Genomic DNA, 22,813 nt, shown 5'->3' with positions numbered 1-22,813 from the left:
CCAGGCTTTCTGAAGGTCTTTCAAAGTTTTTCTTTTGACATTGGTTGCTTTTTTACTTATTTTCAGTGCAGCTCTTGTACCTGACCATTTTCAGAGTATTTTTATGAACCACTTAACACTGAGGTATAAATCATTTAAGCTTAAAAAGGCTCTTAGCTTACAGGATTAACAGTGTTGTATCTACACATCACAGAAAACCTAACAAAGAACCAATTTTAAATTGTATTGTTTGGCACTTTGTTAGCCTGTCAAAAAATGTCATTTGTATGAAAAAGCTATAGTTTGAAAGACACAAAATATTACTTTTTGCAACAACAAGGTGATTCTTACGGTGCTATTAGCTAAAAACCTGGCAGATTGCACCGAGCTGTGCAGTGTATCCTTAAAAAAAGTTGAGGAAACTGGACAAATGGAGGACAAAAGAAGAAGTGGCAGGCCTAAAAAGTATCCACATGATGATGAAGTATGAGCCATATCTAAAAGTCATGTCTTTAACAAATGAAAAACAACTTGACACAGAGCCTGAGAGACATATCTGGCCCTTTGTGGTCTCAGTGGAAGGATGGCTGTCGAGAAACCATTATTAAGGTAGGGAAACATGAAGCAAAAGCTCATGTCTGCAGAATTACAGAAGGACGGGACTGAAAATCACTGGCAACAGGTCTCATGGAGTGATGAGTCCACATTTGAAATTTTTTGTTCAAATCATGATCAATATGAATGGAGGAGGTCAGAAGTAAGGTACAACAGCGAGTGTCTGCAGGGTGGAAAAAGCACAAATTGAAATAGTATCAGTCACAGATTGGCCTCCTCAGAGTCCAGATCTCAACATTATTGAAGCATTTTGGGATCATCTTGATAGAGAACAGGAACAAAAGGCAGCCAACATCCAAATAAGAGCTTTGAAAGTCCTTCAAGAACCCTGGAGAACTATTCCTGAAGACTACTTAAAGAAATTACAAGAATGCTGCTAAGAGAGTTAAAGATGATCAGATCAAATATTCACTTTCAAGCTTGTTACAATTGTGCAAGCTCTGTTTTTGCCTTATATATTGTATTCACATGTTTGATCATATATTTCAATAAAATGCTGGACCTACTTTATGTTAAAACATAGTGTGTAAACATATAGTATAAATGTCTAATAGTCAAGTACAGTATAAGTTCCCCACGAATGTACTTTGTTGCTTTCAATCAATGAAGAGACAGTGTATAATGATGCAAGCTTTTATTTCAGGCCCACATTAAGAGTATATGAGAACTTACTGTGATTAATTTTTAATGTATTAATATGTATTTTATTAATACGGGGTTTAAAGGCTGAATGTTATTGTAAAAGACAGATGCTGATTAACTTTTTATTGCCCTAAAAAACATCACTGAGCATTTGAATAAATCTGAAATATAATTTAGCGTAGACTCAAAATACGATGATGTTCTTTTTGCTCTTATTTAAAATGGCATGTTTTTTATTTTTTTAGTGAAACTACTCAAAAATACATTAAAATTCAGTGCGTGTCTGAGGTGCTGCAACGTCTTTATCAATGCTGTGTGTCATATTTTTGCAATTTGCACAGCCTGAGCACAACTGCAGCATCTGCACAGAAACCAGATATCACCATGACAAGTTAACTTTTTGATTGCTATGCTTGACATCCGCTGTGATGTCTTTTAGATGAGAACTATTCAGTCCCTGCAGACGGTGTGGACTGTTTGACAAAACTAGCATTGCAGTGCTCCTGACACAGACATGTGGGCTGCAGGCCTTTTTTCTGGTCACTCAGCACTTTGGCTGTTCTTCATTTCTCAGCTGTTTCAACCAAGTCCTTGCTGATCTGAAACAAATTTACTCCTTTTTAGTTGCTTTCGAGTGTGTTTATTTAGAAAAGGGCAGAGCAGCATGGGGCCTTTTAATCTGTGGCTCGCTATGCTAAATGAATTTACAACCTGCTGCTTAAAGATTTCATTAGTACTCATCAACTTGGTTTGATTTTCATGTATTCCAATTCTGGCTGAGATATAAATGTTCCCAGAAAGCTGAGTCTGCTGTATTCGGTTTTCACTATTTTACAGGAACATTATAAAGTCTACCATCTGTTAGTCCAAGTCACTGTTCAGCTTACTGCAGGATTAATATGATTGTTCATCTGTTTTGAATATTGCCATCGATAATCTACCTACACAATTTTGTGAACTCTTTTTAAAAATGTGGAATAAATAGAGCACATTTGTTATACAGTACTGAACCTTCCATGTCTTGTAAGGCAGGTGTTCCACCAGCCAGTGGGAAATATTTCCCTAGAGAGTTTAATTTAATTAATGTGTGGGTTCAGTGACTTTATGTGTCCTCACTTTAGTCCAAATATCCTTACATGCTTTAAAAAGAAGAAGAATCTCTTATCACTGGTAGCTGTCACAATGCTGCTGAAGCTATTAAGTAAAATTACAGTCAGAATTCATGAAGGTTAAAAGGAAGATTTGAATGTTTCAAGCAGTATCTGACAGACTTAAATGAACATTTTTTTGGCAGCTTAGTTAAGGACTTTCATTTGATATATGTTAATACTAAATGATTAAAATGACAGCTCATATGGGCTCCGTAGAAAATTACAGTTGAGTTGAAATGGGGATTAATTATGCTGGAAAGGGGATTCATGTATGATACATTATACAAGACAGGAAGTTGTCAGGACCAGTCTACCTAGCAATCAACTAAGGAAGACAAGTTAGAATTCTCTGATTAGCATTTGTACGTACAAAATTGATGCTGTTTGAGGAAAAAGGAAACTTTTTTTGAAAGGAGGATGAGGCTTATACTGCATGTAACCTCCAAAAATTACACCTGAATTCACTAGACTCAGTGTAGGAGTATCAAATGTCATCTCTTGGTCAAAGAGACAAAACACTGAAGCAGTAACTTTTGAAGAGCACCTCTCTTTCGGCTACATAATTGGTCACAGCTATCAGTCTTGGATGTATCCTGCATGTGCTCCATTGATCATTACTCTTAAGTGACATCCTTAAATTGATTCTGATTTGTTTTCTAATAATAGTGTGTCAAAAGGCAATGTGACAGGACAGTTTGAAAGGTGTTCTTATTGATGAACCTACAGAGAATTAACCTCTGACTCTGCAGCTCCCCTCAGCTTTGCAGGGCTTTACAGTGGACTTAACCTTAGCTATGCAATCTGCAACTAGCATGTTGAGTCCACTCTTATTGTGAAAAAGCTCTAAAAACACCAGCAGCTCAGCACCAAACAGCAAGTAGTCAAGATTAAAAGTTAGATGGCAAAAATACTGAGACATTTTGCAGCTATAAAAACTTTATAGGAGACCAAACACAGAGCTGAAAGAGGGGATAATGTTATTTTGTAACAACTGGTTGTGCAAAGTAACATGTTTGCTGAAAAACAATTGGCCACATAAATCTGAACAGATCTGTATATTAATTATTTTTGCATTCCAAAGCAGCCACAAAAATGGTTTATTGCAGCTTCATTAGTAGTGTTTGTTATGTATTGGTCTGAAATAAAACAGAACCATCTAAATTTGAAACAAAACCTAACTAGAATAATAATCTTTTGGTATAGAATTGGAAGTTAACATGTCTGAAAACATATTAACTCATTTCTGTCTCTTTACAGCAGCCATCCAGACAGAAGGAAATAAGTATACTGCTCAAAAAAAAAATCAAGGAAACGCTTAAGTCAAAACCACATCTTGATGAATGACATATCTAAGTTGTAACTATTTACTGATGTATAATGTATAATTTGTTGCAAACAAAATGATGCAACGACATCAATTGTAACCAAGATCATCAGCCCTGGCCTGGTGAATATGAGAGCCAGTCAGTGTATCACTGCCTTAAATGCCCTCTGGACACATGAGTTCAATGTAGACCTGCATAAGGTCTGACAAAAGTTCTGAGGATTTCCTCCTGGTACCAAACAGCAGTCTGTGTATGCAGGTCTGTATGACCTTGCAAGGATAAGGATAAGATCATCACTGACCCACGCCAAAACTTGTAATGCCGGATGATGTTTCAGGCATCATAAAGTTTCCCATGATGTCTCCAGACTCTTTGACTCCTTGTCAGAGCGAACCTGCTTTCATCTGTGAAGCCAACAGGGGGTCAGAGGTGGATACTGCCAATTTTTGCGTTCTTTGGCATATGCCAGCCGAGCTGCATGGTGGTGGGCTGTGAGCACAGGTCCCACTAAAGGACTTCAGCCCTTCATCCCAGTCTCCCGGAGTCTGTTCCTGACAGTTTGGTCAGAAATATGCACAATGAGCCCACTAGAGGTCATTCTGTAAGGCTCTGGCAGTGCTCCCCCTGTTTCTCCACACACACAGGAGCAGAGGCTGATCCTGCTTCTTGGTTGATGCCCTTCTTCGGTCTTGTCCACCTCTCTGCATGTATTTGTCTTTTGGTATCATGTCCACAATCTTGAGACTGTCCTTAGACATACACCAAAGTTTTTGTGATGGCACGTATGGATGCGCCATCCTGGGGCAGCTACCTGTGCAGCCTGAATGGGCTGCAGGTATTGTTTCATGCTACCAGTAGTGACAAGGACACTAATAAAAAGCAAAATAAGAGAAAAATCAGTCGGGAGGGATAAGGAGAGAGCAACTGTCTGTGACCACCTCCTGCAGAAACATTCCTTTTTTAGCAGCTGTCTTGTTGTTGCCTCTCCAGTGAACCTGTTGTCACTTTCACTGTTACCAAAGCAGGTGAAATGGATTTACAATAGTTTATGCTTCCTAACTGAACAGACTGATAAACTTGATGTTTAACCGACTGTGTTATACTGTGACAATCAAGTGTTCTGCTCATTTCTTTGAGCTGTGCTTTTAGCTTTATAGAGGTGAAAGAGCTCACTTTAGTTAATATACAGTTACTGTTTCTGGTTCATTTTAAAAAGCACTAGAATTCCGATCTCAATTTTAAAGCTCATTTTATCTTTTATATTAAACACTCAATTTGCTGCAGGCTACACAAGTTTAAGTCTTAAAACATCCCTCTTATAAGATTAATTTAAAGCTAAAAAAAATCAGTATGTCTTTTGTAAATCTGAACTGACAGCCAGGTCTCCACCTTAATGAATTTATTGCAGGTTATTACTTATGAGGATGAACATGAAATTAGGTTCAGGCTGCTCTATACAAATGGCTGAATTTATTGAACTGAGATGGTTGAGACGCTGAAGTTCAACTTTCGAATAAGCCAGTGTCTGCACGATCTGAATGACCCCACTTGTCGCGGCGATCGTATCTTATCAGCCCACCGTCATCACCAGCTCAGCCCTGCTCGGATAAGCCATGTTCTTTTAGTGTGTTTCAGGCAAAATGCATGAATGATGTAATTAAATATAAAAGCCTCTACAAGCCATTTAATTAAAAAAACAAAAAAGCCAAATCGTGCCACAGCAGTCCCCTGCTATTTTATTTACTCAGTTTAATAATTTGCTCACCTCTTCTTCTTTTTTTCAGGTGGAATTGGCAGAAATATGGAGAGAATTGTTACAAGGGAATTTCCAAACTGTACTAATGTCTAAGACATGAGCTCTGTTACAGAGTAAGTACTGATTGTTGTGTTTCAACTGTGCTGAAATAGTTTTATTTACTGGTCTTTTTTTTTCTTTGTTTTCACGCCAATAGCTGCTATCGTTCCGAGACATGTTTTTTTATTCATGTGGATAGAATAAGTATCTAGTTTACAATACTAGATGATAAAGATGAATCCACTGAGCCAGACTACAGGGCCTCTAGTTAGGGGACAGTTAACTGCTGAAATGTGTTAATAAGTGCAGCAACAAGCAAAAAGTAAGTGGCGTCAAGACTCCCTTGCTCTTTACCACATGCCATGGATCCTACATTGCTAATATGAACATTATTAATATTTATGAATACTCAGATGATGTTGTGCTGCTTCAAATATTGTTTTACTCCTTTTGTATAGTATTTGGGAAATACATGGCCGGGCACTAGAAAACAAATACCCCGGAAGCTTTGGTAGGTGCCCTTCTAGAGAAAACAGTGTTAGGAATATATGGGTATAATGTTAATAAGAAGGAGGATATTATTAATGGAGAGGTTAGTACAAGAGAGAGGATGGATAGGCTTTACTATAGTTTGTAAACTCAACATTGATTTCTCAGTGGTTGTCGTAAGGAGACAGCCCTGTGGGAATATTAGAATACTACTAAACAAGGCTGGAAAATACTGATTCCATCTAATAAAAAGGTTCTGCTGCATTCATATTTATCTCTATCATACTAATTTGACTAAAAATGATCAACTCTGTCAATTACAATATTTTATTTTATTCATACTTTTTATTTACTTTTTCCTCTTTTTTACATCCTGAAGAGCCGTGTCCACACAGGGAGCAATTCATGCATCTGAAACCAACAGTTGTTTGCTAGCGATCATTCCAGGCTTTGGTTGCCTCGGTTATGCTCCAATGTATTGATTACCAGGTCAATCACCGGCATCCTGTGCTCTCTCTGGTAGTCACTTCAATCGATTGCCTCAATTTTGAGAAAAGTTTATCTTGGACTTGTCCACTTTGCTTTGTTAGCAGTTTTTTTTGATCTATAGTCACTTGAGGTTGACTTTGTGGTCTCTGGTCACCGCACTGCTGAGAATCACTTGTTGTGTGGACACAGCTTTAATGGATAGTCAACCCATCCAACAAAGACTTGCATGATGGGGCAGATTACATTTTGCTCTTCCTTCATAATAGCTCAGTCGCACTAGTATAAAACTAGCACTGCAACCCCATTGTGACTATGAAAAATGGGTGGTGGCCTTGTGATTGCATCAGATTTTTTTTTTGCATTTGGCGACCAATTGCAAATAAGAAGCAGAAGTTGAGCATGCAACACCTTCAACCTTTGTCTCTAAACAATCATGGCCTGACTCAGACTGAGTGCAGTCACCTTCAGACAGGTTAGCAAAAGTTTGCATAAAACTGCAGTCTAATTTATAAACACAGATTGCAACACAATGCAATCAATCTGAGTCAGTCTGCACCAATGAGCACAACTCATCTGTGACGCATCTCTTTGAAATAGGAGACATGACTCAACTGGTTGCCAACAAGTTGTATTCTGGTTATATCTCTATATGAAAGCAAGGTTGCTGACCATCTCTGTCATTTTGCAGCAATGATGTCATTATTTGTGGAGGAAATTCTGTTTCAGATCTATGAGGTTCTGGCTGAACTCTGTAAATAGTTTGTGTGAATTTCCATTTAATGTGAATTTCTGTGTATGTAGAGCCAGCTACATTCAAACTGAAAGCAGACTGATAGCAGACTGACTCCGTCTTTTTGCCGTTTTATTGCTGTCTTCATCCACCAAAGGCAACTGACTGCGAGTGGTTGCAAACCTGGTCCCTGTCTTTGAAACAATCATTTCAGGTGACAAGATCATCATTGTACACATCTCAGTAATTTTGGCTCACGTCACTGTTTTCCTGAGTGTGACTATAATATAAGACAAAAATATAATAGATTGTTTGATTTTTTTTTAAATCATATAATTTATTCTATTAACCTCTTAAATTTTATGCTCAAGCTAAACGTTACCATCCTAAAACTAGAGGTCTTTGAGTTGTAGATATAATGCTTATGCATACATATGTGACTGTTGGTAAAGAGTATAAGACAGGGACGTATGTTTCTGCTCTGTTAGATAACATGGTGCTTTCAATGACTGTTTCTCAGAATATGGTATACAACATCATGAAAGTCTGGCCTTACAAGTGGAAATATCAACAACATGTACATAGAATAAGATGGAATTTAAATCTGTACACTAGCATCTTCATACATTGTCGTTAAGGCAGCCAACTGAGCAGGCAGTTGTGTCTTTCCTTGATTTTAAGTCTCACAGCAAGATGTATGTCCACTTTTTTTAATTTCATTGGGGGTTTTTTTGTTAGTTTTTTTTTTTTTTTTACAGTAGCATGCCCTAATTATCTGTGATAAAAGACTATAAAAGACTTTTATTGGGGTGAGCCAGTACTGTATATATAAATATATATATATATATATCATTGTGATTTTAAACTTTACTTGACACATTAAACAAACTATTAAACACCTTGTCTTATAGTCTAGTTGTGCATTTGCCCAGAGTTGTGCATGAAACATGAAACTTCTATGATATTGTTCCTTTTTGTCGATTATATAAAAATCGTCTTGTTTGGAATCACATTTCTTACTGTGAACGAATTGCCATTTTGAAATTGTTCAAAATAAATGTATTTTTATATGGAATTATGTTTTGTATTATGCATGCACCCACAGTAAGCGTAACAGTGGAACATGTAAGATTAAGAAATGGCTCGCAGTGCTTACAAAAAATGTTGGGGTTGTCATGACACAAACCTAAAAACCAAAGAGTTCGAGAAGCTTCTCTTTAACAGCACCACCACAGTCTTATCTGAAACACAGGTGCCATGTAGCAGCCAGTGTATCAGGCTCACCACAGCACTTTTAATGATCCCACAGAGGCTCTGAAGTCAGATTTAATGGGCAGAAGTGTGATAACACCCATGTGAAGATTCCCATCTGACATTTAGACTGAGCTTCATTTTACCTCTAACACTCTATCATTCAAGTTACCAGTTATAGCTGGTTTCTTTTTAATGGGAACAATTACTATGGCTGTGGTCAAGTGATGAAAAGCAGATGTTAGTATGGGGGTATTAGTATGATTTCTTCTCTGAGTTACAAAAGAAATGTGAAAGACAGTGAGATTGGAGCATAAAACAGTGTGGTTGATTGGCTGAAATATGTCTTCACATACAAAGCTGCAGCAACCAGGACCTTGTTTCTGTGTTTTGCATTTTGTTTGCCACTTCAACGGCTTCATATCGCACACCAATCTTCATCACTCCAACAGCCATCAACGCCCCGAGAGTCTTATTCTCGCTCCTGCTCTCAGTCTGAATTAACACCAAGGCCTTTCTCTAACTGCCCTGGGATGTTCGGCAGTGCACAATCAAATTGAACGGTGACAATCACTAATGGATGATTCGCTGCAGCCAGACACTGTAATGTAGCACTCAATGAAAGGAAACATGCTCATCAATTTCACACTGTGGCTAACACAATATTGCTGTGGGTTATTGTTGTGGGACATTTTTCATTCAAGGTGCTACCCAGACTGGGAAAATCTTCCTTGTTGATTGTGTGTGTGTGTGTGTGTGTGTGTGTGTGTGTGTGTGTGTGTGTGTGTGTGTGTGTGTGTGTGTGTGTGTGTGTGTGTGTGTGTGTGTGTGTGTGTGTTGATTTCCTGGAGAGGGGATAATTAATTTGTTGCACAGTGGGAGAGCCAAGGAACTAGCCCATTAGAATCACTCCAGGCTACTTGGTGCTTTTCATTGTCCTCTCACTCTGCCCCATTGTATTATGCAAATGGCTGCACTGAAACTTCAGGCATGCTAAGCAACACTTGTTAAGAGACAAAGAAGAAGAAGCAACTAATTCTACAATGTGAGCGTGCCTATCAATCAAAAGTACCAATTTGTGATAGACTCACAGTCGGCTAGAGTAGAGCCTTACTTTTGCTCCTCATGAGCCTTGCTGATTGACTTTGCAAAGCCTGCGAGTTAACTACGTGGTTTAAACAGCAAAAATATAGCAGCCACACTGCAATCCTTTTTGTGTTTCTTCTTTATTATTTATGTAATTATGGTTACTTCTGCAAGATCAAATGAAAAACACAGTAACAACCCACTGAATAATCACATCACTTATAATGAATGATTAGTCTAGCCCGTTGAGAAACATAACATTTTCCAGTTCACATTGTTAACATTTCTTTTTTTCTTTTTTTTACCTAAGACATATTTAGGTAGCTTAAAATAGAAAAAAAAGGTCATGCAAATATGTTCACAATCGTATTCACAGGTTAATTATTCGGATTTAACAAAAATAGTTGTTAAATAAATAACAAGCACAAAAAAAAAATCTTCAGATGACCGTGTGGAGAGATGAGAGTTTTTCTGAAGACGAGTTTATTTATGCTTCAGGCTCAATTGGAGGATTGGAGGGAAGAAGTATGGAGAAGCCTCTAGTCAATTTGTCTTACTGACATATGATGCTGACAACACTTAAAAAGAAAAGTTTGATGAAGAAGAACTTTAGTACTTATCCCAAAGAGACAGCAGCTGACCAAAGCAGTGTGCGTAGGCTGAGCCTTGTTGACAGGAGATATGTCTTCTCTATCTCTGTGTCCCTTGCAGCGAACGAGATGAACAAATCTGCAGGCTTTTGTCCGCCGAGTCCTTGGGGGTAAACCTTAAACAGACTGCAGGCTCCCGTGCATTGCAGTAAACCGAGGAAATGCTATGTGTAGATGTCGGTATCATCTTAATATCATAAACAGTCCAGAGTAAATAAAAAGTGTATTACAATAATCCAAAAATCCACAGTTTCACTCTTTTCCTATAAAAAGGCACCACATCCTTCACAGTACCAGCAGTTCAAAGAAAATATGAAAAGTAAGTAGTAATTGTGTCAAGGAGGCGACAAACTGAAAATAAACCTTGATCTAATAACTAAAGTGTAAATTTAGCACTTTTTTTTACTGCATTACAGTGAGTGTCTGCCGCAGTGTTATTATTCTGAAAATTTACATTTTGTTCTCTGTATAGAAACCCGAATACACCAGAAATGCTTCTGGCAATGAATAAATACAAAGTGTAAAAGTCACTGTTTTGTGCAACAGTTAAAATTGACCGTATGACAATCAAATATAAGACTACCGTTGCAATAATAGCCCAAAACAATGATTTAGAGCACTAGTGTGTTGTTCGCGTTAAAGCAGGGTAACATTTATGACGTTAGCATTCATTCTGCTGCCTTCATTGTCTCCAAAATGACTTATTTGAGTCTACTAGACAAGAGGGATCGCTCGGATTTTCATCTGCTGTGCATACCCATCTACTATAATCTTCTGTTCTTATTTTTGTTATGACACATATTATAACATTTTGAGCGGCACAGAGGCAGGCTTGATGGAATACACAGATCTGGGACTAGGAGCTCTCCTTCATCTCCTGGATATTGCAAGCTTTCATTTGATGAGAATCTGCTGATAAGATTTACTGATTGTACAGAGCTTAATGAATCTGCTTCCCTCACTGTCTTACTCAGATAAGCTATTTCCACATAGTTAAATAAAGTAAACTCCACAAACACAAGTCCGAAAACAGAAACGGTAGAATATTTTGAGATATGATTACACATCACTCCCATTTGATATTTTCATATTTGGGCAGGCGCAGCTGTAACCAGCTGAGACTTCTTCCATTATGGATGTACATTATTTACATAAAAAGATCAGTGTCCTTGCAAAAATACAAGTATTTCAGTCAAAAAGTGTTCCTTTTCAAGAAGCAAGTATAAATCTGTACAGTCTCCTCAGAGGGATTAGGCAGCACAGTGTGAACTGGTCCATCCATGCATGGGTAGCAAAACACTCGAGACCATTCATTGTGACCGTGGTTTCATAGCTTGCTGGAAGTAACTGCCAAAGAAGATGTATTGCTTTCGAGTCGGTCATAGACTCTCAACATTAAAACACATGGGGTGCTTCATCAGAGAGCTTGATGTCTGTGTGAGATGGCAGGTAGCCTGGCGAGGGAGAAGAAAGGAAAGCGACACGGGAGGAATTTTATGTACGCTATTTGCATGAGAGTGTATTTTTGCAGGCAAACACATTTATCTTGGATGGGTCGATTGTTTAGCTACGCGTGGAGGTAAATCAACCGGAACTTCATATATATTTCTTGATGAAAATGCTTTCACCACTCTGCTTCTTTGCAGCTGTACTAATTATTTTATTGGGTCAAATAATTCACCTAGACATTCTCATCACTTTAGCTCACACTTGGTTGTGCTTCACTTACCTGTGCATGCTAATACCTCACTGTGCCAAAGTCAGGCTGGCAAATACATAAATACATAACACATAATAATAACTCTGTCTTGGCAACTCGTCTGACAATATACGGGGAGGAAAAATAGCATTGGCACTTAACAGTAAGCGAATATCAAGTCAGTGAGCTTCAACTTGTGGCCAGCGCTCCTGACTGCGACAACTTTCTTTAATGTTTCAGATATTTATTATATACAAATAAAGACACGTTGACTTTCAGTGAACACAGTTTTAGAATGTCGCGGTTAAGATATAGCTTTCTGATTTCCTAGCACATGGCTAGTCTTTTTTTTTTTTGCCAAACATTTGGTTCATCTTTAATGAAGACACTGCTACATACAGTATCAAACAACAAGACGTCTTCTGGGAATCACACAATAAAAATGTATCAGGTGTAGCATTATGCGTTTGTCAATGTACATGTTCAAAACTATGATTCTTAATGGAAGAGCGTACTAGTCAACAAGAAATACCAGATTTATGTTGCACAGTTTCATTATTTCAGTTTCTCTGTGAATTTCCACTTTAAGAAACTCTCACTGGCGATCCTGCCATGACTGTCCAGAAGATTCCACCAGTTCCCACCTTTATCCATACTCTACATTTGCTCCCTTCAATTATAGCCCGTAAAGTAAGTGTGCCCTTTTTGGCTTCTTCACAGACACTGCTGTAAACCGTGTTTTATAGTTCATTCTGAATAAAAAAAAAAAAAAAAAAAAACTGTTGACAGTGCTTTCTGTGGGATCTCCAAATTAATGGCGATAATGTTCCAGGAAAGAAACGAATCTTCTAAATGTCATTTTTGTTATTGCTCTTAGCACTACAAATAAAATTCCAGTTACCTCAATTGTATCAGGTAAGTAATTATGCAGTTTTAGTGACAAGTACACCGCCGGCTTGGCTGCCTGGGAAGATGACACCTATTTTGTTGCTTAAAGAAACTGATACAAGCTGAAAAAAATAAACCTGAATAAAGCCTGTAGCTTTAACAAAGAGCTACACACCTCTGCTTTTTGAGTCCAGCTGTACATCCACGTGATCCAGTGCGGTCAGCTTGTCCCCCTCAGGGTTTGGGACGGCTATGGAGGTCACTGACGGGATGACCTCTTGTTCTTTGTCAGGCTGCTCTGCCGTGTATGTGTTCATGCCTGGGATCTTCCTGCAGGTCGTGCGCAAGGGGGGGAAAGGGAAGCAAGTTAATGGAAACCTGCCATCAGGTCTGTTTCACTAATGCCTTCACTAAGCATAATGTGTCACGCACTATTTTTAACTGTTAAGGATGGGAGAGGATTGCTTGAAAGCTGGAAACTAGGGCATTTTGCATTCCACTGGGCATTGCTCTCTCACTTTTCGTATTGTTCACCTCACTTTCAATCAATTTTTCATCCCCTCAGATGCATCCCCAATTCTGCTTAAAACTAACATCTTGCATTTCTAATTTCAGATTCACCCCCTTGTGTTTTTGTGCTGCAGCTGGTGCTGTGACATTTGGGGGAGCTTAAGAACTCAAAGTTGATTTCTTAATGTAGTAATTACGATCCATAAAGTTCAGCAGTGTTTGCTTTATAATGAGTAAAATTCCACAAACTACTGACGAACAAAACCATCCCCCTGTGATTGGCATGGGATTACCTCCAGCAGAGGATGCTATTTACTGTATGTCCCTCACTGTATAATGTGTGTTGTCTCAGGATTCATCTCCTCAACCTTTCCTGCCATTCTGCAGAGTATGCCTCACCTTGGATGGCTGTGTTTAGCATTTCCGAAAGGTCAACCCTCACATTGTCAGATAGATGAATATTGATAACTGCAGGACTCTGACACCCATTCAGCGCTCTGGGAGAATTGATTAGCCTGTCATTCCCTGTAATATTCTGCAGATTGAGACAGAGGGGAATTGTCTTATTTCTCAAGCTATTATTGTGTCGTGGATGTTCATAACTCAGAGATATATGGAGTCTGAATACTTCTGGAAAGTTTTAGGAGTTCAGCAGTTAGGTGCTTGCTTCTAGATAATGGGAGCAACCCTAAATAGGGCCGTGCGAATACACACAAACAAACAAAGCAATAACATATCTTATCACAGACAACTTCATGGAAGCATCTGTAAATCGGAGGGCTCATTTTCATGACTCGCCTAACTTGTCTTTCTCTGACTGTGCTCTGTCGCCCAAGTATTTTGTACCTTTTAAATTTATATATAACAAAGGCAGCCAGGCCCATCAGGACAACTGACACCAGCATGATGACCGCCGTGCCGCTGTGGCCACTATCACTGCTGTCCACGAGAGGGGCTTTGAAGCAGAAAGATGGAGAAAATGAGCACATATGCAGGCCAAGATTATATAGCAATTCTGTTAAATATCAGTCAGCGCAGTATAAACAGAGAGAACATGGAAAACAAATACAACAATATGACAAAATACATAAGCTGTACTTTCCAGACTTCTGTTTAATTTTTAATAAGCATTTGAAAGGCTGAAAGCTGGCTCATTCACATGTAGATCTCATTTTCAACCTCAAACTAGAAGAACCGCACACAGTCTGGCCCCGACACGACCCCAGAAATGGGGGTCTGGAACACATATCTAACAAAAATGGATCAGACTGCCTGCCATTTGTTCAGGTAGGTGTGTGACAGACGCAGCAGGCTCACCTGGAGACAGCCGTGTGGCGTACACGTTTACCTGCACCCCCGGTTTGAGTGTGAACTGGATGAGGTCTTGGTTCAGAGCACTTAGCAGAACCTGAGAAAGCTATGACGAGAAGTGGCAGAATGGAGAAGGCTCAGTTAGCGGCAGCTGTAGAGGAATATTTCACAGTCATCAATATTTCAACCACAGCCATTCCATCCAACAGCTTGAATTATGAATCAGAGTTTTTGCTTCCTTCTAAAGAGGAGCAAATGGTGATGTGACACAGGGAAAACCAAACCTGCTGCACTGAAACCTAACAGGCTTTAATGGTGGGGGAAAAAAACCTTATCAGGTAACCAGGTGTTCTGCTTATGGTGTGGCAGTGACATTAAAAAATAATCTTCTGCCATTTCCATCACAGCGGGGAGTTTTTCAACTATTTCCTTGTCATGCTTCCTTTTAAAGGGAATGTGATTTGCCCATTTATAGGTTCAGTGAGGCAACATTATTGGAAATCAAAGTGTGTTCTAATATCTTAAAATTGCTGTTTTAATTTTTCTCCCTGAAGAGACTCAAGTTCCCCTGCTTTTCACACCTTGATGAAGCAGTCATTTAGCAAGAGACCAAAATGCCTTCCCAGTGCCCATTTGAGTCCTTAGCCATGCCTCACTAATTCCATCTCGCTCTTTCTAAAATCTTTCCACTGGTTAAAATTAGACCGCTCTACACAGTATGAATAATTACTTTTTGTTCTAGTGGCATATCAGGGTCAGTAAATCTATTACACATTTTAATAAGCTCCTCCACACATGCGCTCAACGCATGCACATGTGTATGTGTTGGCGCTCACTCAGTGCCTCCACATTGCAAGTCATTCACTGGAGATGAGAACAGTGAACTGAAGATTTATTACCCTATTGTCTGTGAGGTTCTGCCAGGTAATCAGACAGGCTTTAGATAAATACATCTCTTTAATTCCCAATCCCGGCCGCCTGCCCCAGATTGCCTCCTTTCTCGATGGTGCCAATTATATGATGCATCAATGTAATTAAATACCTATTAACGTAGTTCAAGACTGACTGTGAGCCAGCAAAATTATGTTTACTTGTGATACATTGCAGTCTCTTCCGTTATGAATAAATGAGCTTGTCTAGCTTTAAAAAACATCTCTGTTTTATTGCTTTGTTTACCTATTTGATAGCTTTTCAGAACATGACGCGAGATACATTTCCAGGAATCTTATTTTACAGCAAGAAAATAACAACCACGAAGCCCGGGTGGCTTAAAATAAAGTTGTTATCGTTACCCAAAGGTTTATGCAAGTCTCAAAACTTCACAGAGGTGACTGTCAGTCTAATTACACATTCTGAGATACTCTGAGTGTTATTTCAGTGGATGCAGCTTCAGTGCTTTTACACGGGAAGGCATTGCCCTCTAGTGTTGACATAAAGTATTACATTTTAGGAGTACCTGAAATACAATATGCATCTGTGGAAACACTGAAATAATTAACAGTTTAGTGATACAGATTTAAAATCAGTTTTGAGGTTCTGTGAAACAATACGTGTGACAAGGAAGAGAAATACTGATTAAATAGGGGTATACTCATAAAACAAGAAAGTACGTGAGGACAGACTATTGAGACGCTACTGAAAGATTGGACTTGTGCAAAAAAAGAGCCTATGGTGTCTATATAATAATAACAATGAGCCTATATGGAACACATTCCTCTTATTCACTGAGTTCTCACTTGATGGACTACACCAGAGTTTGTGCATGCTTTAGCCCAATTACCACAAAAAATGTACAGTCCTCATTACGGCTGACCTTTTCCAAGGCATAACATCACATTTTTTCTCACCACCAAGCAGCCAGTAGCATCCATTCATTTCACAATGGTATGAAAATGCATTTTCAGAGACTTTAAACTTGGCTGACTTCAGTAATCCATCACAATAAGCATCACGTCTGCATTTATTTTTGTCAGAGTTAACCTTAATGTTAGGTGGTGATGAAGTGCAGACTTTCCAAGTCAAGCTGCACTTAAAACTGTGTTACTATGCAACTATAATGTAACTCTGACAAAAATAAGAGCAGACATTATGCTCATTTTGATGTATTGCCTTGCCAGAACAAGTTTCAAGTCTCCCCAAGTTGATGATTGGAATGGAAAAAAAAAGGGAAACTGTGGCACCAAAGAAGGCAAAAGACATTTTAAGAAGTAATAAAGAAAAGCATAAAATAATTGGATAATAATTAGGTAGTCTCTCGCAGAACAGATTCTGTCTGTCAAACACATAAAAGAAAAGAAAAACTGGAAACAGGAAATAATAGTCAGTAGTCAGAGATAAGAGAGGGGGAATTTGTGCAAATACAATTTCATTTCAGCGCACACATACTTCCAGTACTGTGGACAAACAGAGAGAAAGTGAAGTTAAGATGTAACTCTCTTTAAAACACTTCTCCAATACATATAACCAAGGACTCTAAAAACAGCTTGATGCTCCACATCAATCGGAAATTGGAGAAAGAATCTTAGATAATTAAGGATGATTGCAGCAATATATGAGAAACTGAAATTTATACAAAGAGTTTCTCAGGGGGAAAAAATCAATGCAGGAGGCAGTGTGGTGAAAAAAAAATTGCAGACCACTTTCATTTTTATCCTTTAGCTTAAGACTATGGTGTAAGCATGATGGTAAATACAATGTTCTGTGTATCTGCAAAGCAAGATGCAACCCTGTGGTGACAGAAACTGTTCTGAGTTTTTGTCTGGATTTTTTATTTTTTGAAAGCAGGAGATAATGATGTCTGGTTTCCGAATGTTATTTTCTAGGTTATCAAGAGTTTTGTGATTCAGCCTCAGTCTGTCTTGTCCCCGGTCCCGGTGTCAACCCTGTGAGTCTTAGTTTTGTCTCTGTGGTTATCTTACTTCCTGTTTTACTTCAATAGTCTCCTAACACATTCAGTTTTGCTTCCCTTGTCTCATTTGTCTAGATTAGTGTCACCTGTGTTCCCACCTGTGGCCTGTTCTCTTGTTACCTCATGTGTATTTATGTCCTCGGTCCAGTCAGTTAGTTTATGTGGTGTTTTTAGAGTGCTGCTTTTGGGTCCTCTCCTGCCGCCGTGATAGAAAGATATGTTTTTAATACTTAGCTTATACTGATAGCTCAACAATCCTGTATGACACTCTGAAGGAAAGGAGGCATTCTCCTGAGATGTTCTCTCCTGAGACGGTCTCTTAACTCCTCAGCTTCTTGTATTTATTTATTTTCTTTTGTGGATTACAGAAAACCAAAGTGTACTGAGTGTCTGTCAAGGACCGTTATAGTGATTTATGAGACAGTACCTGATCCAGGTGTGCCCACTTTTCATCCATGGCTCTGTCTCTTGGCCTCTTCTCAGGTACAATGAAAATCTCTGCTGTAGTTGGTAGCCCTGGAAGCACTGTGACCAGGAGCTGATCCTCACTGATTCCAGTGACCTTTTATAATAACAACAAAACCTCATTAAAAAAGGTTTTTTAACTGACACACTTTGAGGTGATAGTCTGCACTCCAGCCCTGAAATACGATCCTTGGGGGTCATCTGTATTAACGAGTAAATTCTTTCTGCTTTCTGCTTCATATATCATTTGCCTAAGCACCAGTCACTGTCGAGGTATAATGCACGAATCAAGTTAAACATGCAAGTTCAATTTGACAGTCTTTGGTAAAGGCCAGAGCTTTTAGTGCATTTGTGCCGTAACCAGAGGTCTGCTGTCAGTTTCTTGGTGCAAACTGTGGTAATATCTGACAAGACAGAAGGTCAAAGTGAATGTTTCATACTGAGGGCTACTGTCGGATATATATAGAGCTCAGTATCCAGGTCTTTTACATAACCCGCTGCTTTGATGACATCCCCACAGTGTCTGAAAGAGAAAACCAGGCACATTTAACCACAGTGTGGCTCTTTTTTACTAGAGGTTGTGGTGTTCTCTAACCATCATTCTCTTCTTCACAGAGGCAAAAGGCAAGTGTCATAGCAGCACTTTTACTGCCCTTTAGTGTTTTGACATGTTCAGTTGAAAGCTTGCGCTCGTAATAATGATTTCGGGTGATGTGCTATGTCAGCGTGCAGAGCAAAATGACTAATTACACAGCTACTGAGGTTAAAGACACTGCAGCTATTGGAGTGAAACACTTGACAAGATCACATGCATACATTACAAATGTAGCGTAACCAAAATCTTAAGTGTTATTAGCTCACTAGACAGTGACTAGAGTTTTTTTCCCTCCTCCACACTAGTGAAAAGCTGCTAATTGCCAGAATCTAAATGAGATTTCTGAGGTTTAGTTTATTCCTACTCATGTTACAGCCTTTATAACACCAGCAGCTGAAAAACTGACCTGAACCATGCAGTTTTTCAAAACTCTGGCGATGTCCTCTCTCCACTCAGACACCCCGGGGTTCAGCTCATCCAAATTAGATGAAAATGCCAACACGTGTGAGCGGAAATAATCTGAAATATAGGCAGAAATCTTCTTACTTCATGGAAAAAAAACCCTCTTTAAACAATTATCCACTTCACACACTTCAAATAACCCTTACACTGATTGGCAAAAGTGTCGTTTCTTGCATATATTTTTTGGTCTGGTGACCTTCTAATTTCATTTTAGAATACATTGTTTATTCCTGTGCATGCATCATTAGCTGGAGCTAAATCCTCGACTTTGTTTATTAGCTGCTACAAGAAAAGACAGCCGGAGTGCCAGTGATAAAATATATTGATTGTACTACTGGCAGAATGTAAAATGAACTGCTTCACACTGGAGATCTGCTATAGCGCTAAGTGTTTCATTAGATTCAAAGAGCAGCCCCAGGACTTCTCAAAAATTGGTATTTTCATTAAAATTTACATCTTTGTAAATGTTAGTAAACAATTTATATCAGAAAGAAAATAAATAGAAATTCTGTGCAGAGTTTCTGCTGTCTTTGTCTGTGTTACATGTATTTTTATTGTTTATGGTGAGGGTGGCACAGAGGTGCAGTGGTTAACACTGCTGTTTAGCAAGAAGGTCCTGGGTTTGAATCCACTGTCTGTGTGGTGTTTGCATGTTCGCCTTTTGCCTCCATAGGTACACTCCAGGTGTAATTTCCGCCCACAGCTCATAACATGCATGTTGATTGGAAATTCATTGTAAAATTGGCCACAGGTGTGAGTGTGAATGGTTGGTCTCTCTGTGTTAACTTTGCAATATTCTGGTGGCCTGTCCAGGTTACACCCTGCTTTTCACCCTATGATGGCTGGGATAGGCTCGAGTCTTTAATTGGATAAGCAGAAGAAAATGCATGCATTTAAAGCTCAGTGATGGGTCCTGCGCATGTGCCAGTTCCATATGTGGTAGAATTAACTTTGCAACTAGCATAAAAAGTGAACAAAATTTAAAGAAATGCTCTGTCATTATTTATAATTACCTTTATTTATACTAGAAAAAAATAGAAGTGTCCTGGCCAAGAAAGACAACAGTGCAATCATAAGTTGCATAATTTAGTAGCGCATACACATTCAAAACTATACACACATTGTTAATTGCAAGCAATAAAAATAAAAATAAAACACAGAAACAACCAAAATTTATAAAGTTGATTGTCTATAAAAAATGAATATCTTTGTAAAGGTAATTGTAATTCCAGAAACAACAGGCAAAACATCTGGAGCCTGAAGTAAATGCCTCCAAGTCATTAAAAATAGAATTAAGTTCATTAAGTAAGAACAGTTCTTACTTAATGAACTGGTCTCACTTGCTTACTTAGGCTTAAACTTGGATCATAGAAACACTGCAGCAATGCTTTTATGTTTTCTGGCGCTTTCAGACACATCTCATAACCCCTACAGAGCTTTCACATGAACAAAACTATAGTTACTAAACTAAACCATTTCTACTGTGACTCAGCAAGCGTCCTTCACTCATGAATGCCACGAGATGGCTGAAAGAAGCATCACTGAACCCTTTTTTTGTGCTGTCAGAAGCCATAAAGTTTTCAAGTTATTCACTCTCAATTTCTAGAGGCAAAACAATTATCGAATGGCTACTTAAGTGCATTAGGTGAAGAAAATGATGGTAACATAAAAAAGATACATACCATAAACTGATACCCTCTTTTGATCTTGATGGACAGTGTTGCCCACTGAAGCCTGAACAGTAACAGTGTGAGTTCCCTCCTTGGAGAAAGTGAAGGGCATTGCGCCACTGAGGGTCACAACAGGCTAAAAAGGCATAGAGGCATGAGATGAGATGAAACTGTCTACTATCTATCATGCTGCTCAGTAAACAGACAGCATGGTTTAGTAGGAGAAAGTATGGCTTACCTCCGTTTTGTTATCAAACCACCAGTAATAAGTGACTGTTCCCACATCACTGGGCTGTAGCACTGTGGTAAGGTTTACTGCTTTGTTCTTGATGACCACTGACGGAGCAGAAAGCTGGACCTGCTCGAGTTGACCTTTAGAGGGAAAATACAGAAACTCCAAAGTCGTACCTTTTGTTAAAATGCGGGTAAACGTAAAGCTTTCATGGTGCTCCGAATTTCAAGAGAAACCACGTATTTGATCACACAGTATTCTGGCACAACAATGGCGGCCTGGAACACATTGACAGACACGATGGAGCTGAATGCGCTTCAGGAGTGGTTTGACAAGTGTCTGCAGATGTTTTGATGTTTTGCACCCATGAAAGTGCCACTATTGGAATCTGTTATAATGAGGTAAATTCAAGCTGACCAGTGGCGCTCTTTTCTGTCAACAAGGAGACAACAAACAGCTGTCTTTCACACCCACGCTAGATGAATGACACTCAAAGCCTTTTTTCGTTCTTTTTTTTTTGGTAAAGTCTTACTTTAATGAGCCGATCTGAACCCGCAGAAGGAGCGTGAGTGCATTTTCAAACCACTCTTTCACTCTAAAGGTTCAAAAGTCCAAGTGTTTTGATCTATTTGAAGGCTGGTGCAAAGTATGGTCTGCTGTCAGCTGTATTATATACGTGTATGTTGCAGCTCCATATTTTTATTTTTGGACATGGCTTTGCATGATTCAGATTTCAAAATAATCCTCATTTATCTTACACTGGGCCATGGTGTAGACCCTCAAGCTGTTTTAGCTCCCTTTAAGCCAACTGATGTCTGATGTAAACAATTAACAGAAGGTTTGAACAGCAGGTGGGTGGGGCATCTGTGAGCTAGAGCTGTATCGCCTGAGCTGATTGTATTAAAGATATCACTGACATCATACAACACCAAGATCAGAAAAAAACTGTGTGAATCATGTGAACTTTGGCCAGGTTTAATATGAGCATTGCATTATGAATGATGCTTATAAATCTAGCATTGCAAACCCCCCTTATCTCGTGGAAGTGTATGCGTTATATGATTTTGTATGCTTTAGCAGGAGCTTATCCAGGACAAGTTACTTTTTTTCCACTCACAGGAGACATGGAGGTAGAGTACGACCCTGTCAAAGCCCAGAGCGTTGTTTGCTGTAGCAGAAACTTGGTAGATGCCAACTTTACTGTAGATATGCTTGACCCCGTCGTCGATGGAGCTTATATTCACATACGATATAGCGGTTCCATCACCAAAGTCCACTGTTATACTTGTCATGGAGCCAAGACCCTTGCAAAAGAAAAGAAAATACTGTCACTCACGCTGTAACCTTGGTTGTTTGTCAGCATTCTTGCTGACACACAACCGTGTGCTCTAATATCTACTGGAATGAGGTCATGTTGTAAATCATGTCACAGCATATTTATTTGATGTGCTGCTGCTCGGTCCTCTGTGATATGTTCATGACAGCATCTTGGTATACAGTACACCAATAAAAGAGCATGCACCCTAAAAGTTTCACCCTATAATGTAAACTACAGTTTTTTTTTTCTTAAGTGAACTCAGCACCTCTTCCAGAAACACCAAGAAGGTGACATTCTTTCCCAAAGTTGCTACCAGCGTTCCCTCGTTGGTGAAGAGCTGGAGGCCCTTGGGAGCCTGACTGGGACACTTTTGTCGTCTGGGGCTGTACTTTAACAGGTTTCCCTCAGTGCAGTTGTTAGACAAAGCTCTGTGATATCTAGAATTCGTAAAAGAAAAGAGAAGAGGACTCCTAAAATAAAGGACTGTCAGACACGGCATGAGCATAAAAGCAGGCACAACCCATGCAGACTTGTCATATTTAACCGCTGTATT

At 39.0% G+C, this 22,813-nt stretch overlaps 2 protein-coding genes across 3 annotated transcripts in view; one reads left to right on the top strand and one right to left on the bottom strand.

Moving 5' to 3' along the window:
* sorcs3b (sortilin related VPS10 domain containing receptor 3b) overlaps positions 1-8,244 on the top strand; it is a 52,824-nt gene extending 44,580 nt beyond the window's left edge. Inside the window, exons 27-28 of one of the 2 annotated variants that reach the window (XM_063491304.1) lie at positions 5,497-5,581; positions 7,287-8,244. In XM_063491304.1, coding sequence (XP_063347374.1) covers positions 5,497-5,561 — 65 coding nt within the window. In that variant the 3' untranslated portion in view covers positions 5,562-5,581; positions 7,287-8,244. Of the gene's footprint in view, positions 1-5,496 lie in introns of both variants that reach the window. The other variant, XM_063491303.1, reaches the window with a different exon arrangement.
* Positions 8,245-9,717: 1,473 nt separating this feature from the next.
* The window catches only part of LOC134639976 (VPS10 domain-containing receptor SorCS1-like), a 48,934-nt gene continuing 35,838 nt past the window's right edge, over positions 9,718-22,813 (bottom strand). The window contains exons 18-27 of the mRNA XM_063491517.1: positions 22,526-22,697; positions 22,060-22,246; positions 20,949-21,082; positions 20,723-20,846; positions 18,985-19,097; positions 17,946-18,080; positions 14,617-14,716; positions 14,146-14,254; positions 12,965-13,119; positions 9,718-11,656 (exon numbers count right to left, since the gene is read on the bottom strand). Of these exons, the coding sequence (XP_063347587.1) occupies positions 11,598-11,656; positions 12,965-13,119; positions 14,146-14,254; positions 14,617-14,716; positions 17,946-18,080; positions 18,985-19,097; positions 20,723-20,846; positions 20,949-21,082; positions 22,060-22,246; positions 22,526-22,697 (1,288 nt within the window). The 3' untranslated portion in view covers positions 9,718-11,597. The remainder of the gene's footprint in view (positions 11,657-12,964; positions 13,120-14,145; positions 14,255-14,616; positions 14,717-17,945; positions 18,081-18,984; positions 19,098-20,722; positions 20,847-20,948; positions 21,083-22,059; positions 22,247-22,525; positions 22,698-22,813) is intronic.

The sequence above is a fragment of the Pelmatolapia mariae genome, linkage group LG13, assembly GCF_036321145.2.
Source record: "Pelmatolapia mariae isolate MD_Pm_ZW linkage group LG13, Pm_UMD_F_2, whole genome shotgun sequence".
Taxonomy (NCBI): domain Eukaryota; kingdom Metazoa; phylum Chordata; class Actinopteri; order Cichliformes; family Cichlidae; genus Pelmatolapia; species Pelmatolapia mariae.
The sequence above is the reverse complement of the archived record's forward strand: the minus strand, read 5'-3'. Positions and strand labels throughout refer to the sequence as shown.